This window comes from Lactuca virosa, chromosome 8, assembly GCF_052849685.1.
Source record: "Lactuca virosa cultivar CGN04683 chromosome 8, Lactuca_virosa_CGN04683_v6, whole genome shotgun sequence".
Lineage (NCBI taxonomy): Eukaryota > Viridiplantae > Streptophyta > Magnoliopsida > Asterales > Asteraceae > Lactuca > Lactuca virosa.
This window is the reverse complement of record NC_136433.1, coordinates 25,285,990-25,292,585: the sequence shown is the minus strand read 5'-3', so window position 1 is coordinate 25,292,585 and position 6,596 is coordinate 25,285,990. Positions and strand designations below refer to the sequence as shown.

The 6,596-nt window shown below is 33.1% G+C and overlaps 1 protein-coding gene across 1 annotated transcript; it reads left to right on the top strand.

The window, feature by feature from the left end:
* Positions 1-1,119: 1,119 nt before the first annotated feature.
* Positions 1,120-3,968, top strand: LOC145132095 (glucan endo-1,3-beta-glucosidase-like). The gene is made up of 4 exons (XM_079066744.1): positions 1,120-1,905; positions 2,016-2,364; positions 3,081-3,375; positions 3,738-3,968. The coding sequence occupies exons 1-4, from the start codon at positions 1,232-1,234 to the stop codon at positions 3,764-3,766; spliced, it is 1,347 nt and encodes a 448-aa protein (XP_078922870.1). The 5' UTR covers positions 1,120-1,231; the 3' UTR covers positions 3,767-3,968.
* The last annotated feature ends 2,628 nt before the right edge of the window (positions 3,969-6,596 follow it).

Sequence of the window (6,596 nt, the reverse complement as noted above, 5' to 3'; positions counted from 1 at the left end):
ATGACAATTTGTATCTTTCTATTATTTTAGTGATGTCTTTTAAATCAAATCATATATATATATATATATATATATATATATATATATATATATATATATATAGCTAGGTTATAATGTGGATGAACATCTATTGTGCGGACGTGTGGACAATGTTATTCTATGAGAATGACTAAAAGAATATGTTGTTTACTAATATGAATACTTTCAACCTCACACAAATATCGTCATTATGATGCATTCTTACTAATTCTTATTCATTTTTGTTCTTACATATCGTTTTTTTACTCATTCTCATTCTTACAGAATACGATTCAATAAACATTCTGATAATATTCTGACAGAATGAGAATAATAAAAAAAAATCAATAATAACCTTATAGACGATTTAATTAGTGAGAATGCGTGATAATGACAATAGTTATGTAAAGTTGAACGTATTCACATTACGAAACAATATATTTTATCTGTCATTCTCACATAATAACACCGTCAACACGTCCGCACAATAGATATTCATCCAAGTCCATATCCTCCCTAATAAATAAAGATCTTTTTGTCACATGTCACATTCTCATTTATTTTGCAACATGTAATTTTGTGGTTATTTTAAATTAATTTTTATTCCACATGTCATTTTATGGGTTTTTCATTTTATTAAATTTTAGATAGTGTTTAAATATAATAATAAATGCAGATCAATTTCATTAATGAACTTTCCTTCTAATTTCAAAATTAGTAAATTAAATATTCATTAATTTTGTTTATTTATTTATCTAAATTATTTGTTTAAATTTAAAAGAGAAAAAAAACACTTTAATTTTTATAATTCAATATTTTCTCACTTTTCTTATAAATTTATAATTCTCAAATGTTTAGAATTTTGTATTTAATTTTTCTTTTAAATAAACTCATGTAATACATGGGTCTCACACCTAGTATATATATATATATATATATATATATATATATATATATATATATATATATATATAATCAAGAAAGACAAAAAAATAAAAAATAAATAAATAAATAAGCTACACGTTTTTTCTTGGCTTTACGCGCTGTCTGATTTCAAATAAATTCCTTGAAGCATGTCCTACGCCACCTGCCACCGTTCGCTATTGTGCGCACTATGCACCACTCACGCTACCTTTTTCTATGTTTTTAACCTTCGACAACAGTCAACACTACAAAATTACTTTCCGTTTCACCTCAAAAATAACCACATAAAATGGAGCTTTCGAGAGTTTCTTTCTTCTTCCTCCTCCTCCTCCCCGCCGCCGTACACTCCATCGGCGTCAACTACGGCACCCTGGGCGACAACCTGCCATCACACTCTCAAGTCGCTCAGTTCCTGAAATCCAAAACTGTCATCGACCGCATCAAAATCTTCGACGTCAATCCCGACATCATCAAAGCCTTTGCCAACACCGGCATCCTCGTCACCGTCACCGTCCCTAACGGAGACATCCCGTCACTCACCAACGCCCGTAACGCCCTCCGGTGGGTTAATGCCAACATCAAGCCGTTTCACCCAGCTACCAAGTTCCATTACATCTGTGTCGGCACCGAGGTGCTCCACTGGGGGCCTCAGAACCTCGTCGATAACCTCGTGCCGGCGATGAGGGTGCTTCACGCAGCGCTGGTTAAAGCTGGGATTAACGATGTTAAGATTTCAAGCCCACATTCGCTCGGAATCCTTCAGGAATCTACTCCGCCAAGCAACGCGTCGTTTAGACCAGGATGGGATGTGGGCAATCTCGCCCCGATGCTCCAGTTCTTGAGAAAAACCAAATCGGGTTTCATGGTTAACCCGTATACGTATTTTGGTTACTCTCCAGCGAATGCTAACTTCTGTCTCTTCAAACCCAACGCCGGTATGTTCGATAAAGTCACCGGAAAAAGGTACCCTTGTCGTTCCCATGTCACAGCTATTAGTTAAAGATTTGTAGGGATTTTGAACTTTTTTAGTTAATGGATTTATGGATTTGTGTTCTTGATGAATGAAATTAAAGGTATACCAACCAGCTTGATCAACTGCTGGACGCGGTTTACATTTCGATGAAGAAGCTGGGTTACCCAGATGTGGAAATCATTGTGGCGGAGACAGGGTGGCCATCGGGGGGAGACCCACAAAACAAACACGCGAATCCTGTCAATGCGGCGTTGTATAACGGTGGTTTGTTGAAGAGAGATGCTTCCGGTGTTGGAACGCCATTGATGCCGGGAAGAAAGTTTGAGACCTACATATTTTCGTTGTTCAATGAGGATCTGAAAGGGCCATCATTGGATGAGAAGAATTTCGGTCTTTTTCGACCGGATTTCACTCAAGTTTACAACATCGGGATCTTGCGCGGATCACAGGTAATTGATTACTTTCCCAAATTGAAGTCCAAAATTTCGTCTGATTTGATTGCACATGTCGATGTTTCATTGGAGTTGGATAGTAACGTGACGCATAGATATCTGATCCAACAGAAAACTGATAACGACGTCGTATTATCGGATCTAGACAAATCTTGACGTCTATTTTGACTTCTAAATAGTCAAAAATGGAACAATGTTAGTAATTACGTTTACTAAAGAACGCATAGTTTAATAAATGTATTTAGCCCATTCTATTATTGATCTATGTTAATTTTGAATTAAAGAAAGCATAGTTTAATAAATGTATTTGAATTAAAGAAGCTAGTGATACACAGCCAATAGTAATTATGAAAACAAAATATTTATTATATTATTTAAACCAAAACGTATGATGCTTATTTTTTAAATAAGAAAAAACAATAACACTTTTGAAAAATTAAAAGAAGAATTGTCATTTAAGATATATTAAATAACATTTATATATAGTAATAGAGTTGTTGATAGTCATGTGAGGTTGTCATGTGGACCATGAACTATGCAGCAAAAAGTATTTGAGTAACCAACTTTATAAATCATTTTTAATATTTGTAAATCCATAATTATAACAAACACAATTCCAAGAACATCTGCATATAACATGTACCTTATGCAGAAATACTTGTACTTATCCTGAAACATATGTTCATAATATTTTTGATGTGGGTATACTACAGCAAAAGCCGACAGGTCCATCACCAAAACAATCATTGCCGGCGGCACCAATACGAGGCAAAAAGTGGTGTGTGCCTAAACCAGATGTCACCGATGCTGCACTCCAATCAAACATTGATTATGTTTGCAGCAACGGGGCAGATTGCAAACCTATTCAGACTGGTGGGGCTTGTTTTGAGCCGAATAATGTGCGGGCCCACGCCGCGTTTATCATGAATGCTTTTTATCAGACAAATGGCCGGAACGACTTTAATTGTGATTTTGCTCATACTGGAGTTGTCACGTTCAACGATCCAAGTAAGTTATAGTTTACTTCCGTTGATTTACTAAATGAGCTTAATAAGGAAATGACTTAAGACGCATAAGCCATAAACTCATTTGAGTGTTTGGATTCGAACATGGGTGATAAACAGTAGCGGACGCAGACTGTTTTAGTAGGGGTGTCCCTCGTACTTCAAATGGGTGCACCTAATAAAAAAAACCAAAAAAAAAAAATTTTTTTTTTTTACACTGTGTGCTGGAAATTGAGCAGTGGTCCGGGACCCCAAATGCCCCACTAAGGTCCGCCACTGGTGATAAAAAGTAAGAGTAGGGTACCTTGATGATGGTTATGGTTGTGTGTGAATTGTGATTAACTTGATTTTGATTTAATTTGTTAGGTAAAGGCTCGTGTAAGTATATGTCTTAAGCTAGAGGGAGATGCGACTCGAAATCAAAAGGGAGAAGGGGTTAAAGAAGGTCATGTAAGTTATGTTGGTTGAGGTTGTGATTGATTATTCTTTTGTTATAGCATTTTATCTATTTAACATATGATGATGGTGTGGCATGTAGTGATATTATTACTCGAATATTTAAATGTGCTATGTTATCATATTTCCTTTTGACTTTTATGTTCTATTTATCCCTTTCTTGTTTTTAATTTATTATAAAAAAAGAAAACAAAGGATGCCAAACAAACGGACAGCGTGAGAGGGGAGGGGAGGGGATGGGTGGGTTGATTATTGGTCAAATGACATAAAATTAGGAATAAAACTAAGAGTAAATTACACGAATGGTCCCTATGGTTTGGGGTAATTTGTGCGCTTAGTCCCTAACTTATTTTTTTAACTTAGAAGTTCCCTACTATTTGTTTTTATTACACGTTTGGTCACTACTGTTTGTTTTTTTTACGCACTTGGTCCCTGTCTTACCTAAAAAGACTAATTGTAGGATATGTAACGTAAAGTGAGAGGTGGGGTTGGGGTGTTTATTTAAATAAGTTAAAAAATAAATGACAAAATAGTCTTTTTAGGTAAGACAGATACCAAGTGCGTAACAAAAACAAACAGTACGGACCTTCCAAATTAAAAAAATAAGATAGGGACACACGTGCAAATTATCCTAAACCATACAGACCATTCGTGTAATTTACTCTAAAACCAATTAAAAAAAAAATACCAAATCGCAATCTTACAAACATGATGTAAAAATCAGTAGTTTGAAAAGAGAGTTTGAAAGTATACTGGTTTATTGGTTTTATTGTGAAAAATTAAGCGACTACTTTCATGTAAGTACCTCCTTTCTAATATTAATAAATATTTATAATATAATATAATATTAAATACTTATCGGTTTTATATTTATTGTCCACTTGTGACTTTTGAAGATCTTAATCTTCAGCTTTGACCTTAAATATTTTTGTTTTTGATATATAATACTTTATGCAAAATATATGAACGGATTATGTTTTAAATGTTTTTTCATTGTTATAATTTAATCAAGTAATTTATAACACAAATAAAAATATTTAAGGTCAAAGTTGAAAAATAAAGACTTCAAAAGTCAAAAGTGGATAATAAATATGGGACGTAATGAGTATATTATATGTAATTATATTAAGAATTGAAAATTTAAAGGGAAATTATCTAGAATTATATATGATAAGTAATCTTCTATCAATACAATTATATATAATTGTATTGATAGAAGATTATGGTTAACCGATATTAACCATTAACCATAACCATTAACCGGCTAAAACCGTTAACCAAAACCAATATTAACCGTTACCCAATTGTTATTGAAATACATTAACCAATTGTAATGATTATGGTTCAGTTTTGACCAATAACCGAACCAAACCGCTCCATACGCACCCCTAATTTTCAGGTTTAATATATCATGTGACTATTTTTTTTATCATAAGATAATCATTTATTTTGCAAAAGAAAGTCCTACGAGAGATTTTTTTGGTCACATGAAAAGTTTCTTAATGAAAACAGTCTCACGTTTGATCACCAATTTGGGAATATAGTTAGACTATGTTTAATATTGTACAACTAGTTTAGTTTTTGATAAATAATTTATAAGCTAGTTTCAGAATAACATTTAATATTCTAAATATACCATTTATTGCTTTGATATACAAGAACATGTTTCTAGGTTTATGTAATATTTTTCTAAAATATAAGATATGATGTACAATTTAAAATTATTTTACATTTATATATTTTTTATTTTTTTGCTGTGGAATCTATGCGAAACAAATACGGAAATACCATAATATCCTTTATTGAATTCTTCATCTGTTTCATCCTAGTTGAAGATGAGTAGTATGTTGAAAGTTCCACAACTTCACAGGCTTATAAACAAACAAAAAGAAACCAAAGAATCTAAGTTTTTAGTGCCAACTACTGAAAAAAAAATATTCATGATGTGATATTGTCAATGGTTTATGGTATTGAGTGTTTACGCCAATAACCATAAACATTTATATATCTTCATATTTCATATATTGTGGCTTTTTTTTTCTAATTTTAACAAAACAATGAAAAAAAAACACAAATAAAGCTAGTAAACATGCACGAAGTAAAAACTCTATTAGCGAGCTTAGAAGCTATATTGGAACTGATTTTAGCACATATAGCAATACATGAGTTTGAAAATTTAGCTTTCTTGGTTTGGTGGAAAGAAAATGAATTTCAATATCCCGTTCAAGCCACTAGAACATGATCTACTAAACATCCAAGTTTCTACGATAGCTTCAAAATCCATTTTTTCTAGTTAGTAGCAAAACAATATTTCCAAGAAAAACAAAATTCACTCCCATTTGGTGTGGAAGCATGTTTTTTCTTGAAAGACGACTTATATGTTTTTTCTTGAAAGACGACTTATATGGTGTCGAACAAACACAACATAATAGGAGTCAGTTTGGTATCAGAACCGAACCGAACCGGTACCAATCTAAGAGCGTGTTCGGTAAAAATAGCTGGTAGCAGGTAGTTGTAGTGGGTAGCTTCTAGCTGGTAGCGTTTAACAAAACGCTATGTGAAGTAGCATTTGGATTTGGAGCGTTTTGTTTAAACTAAACGCTAGAAGCTTGTAGTGCCAAACGAGGCTTTCTGTTCAAAATGGAACGTTTTGTCAAACGCTATAAGCTAAAAGCTCTCAAACGCTCTATGCCGAACATGTCCTAAAATTATTGAAATTGATTTGGGCAGTTTCTAGGAACTAAATATCAAACTGTTATGTGATATGGT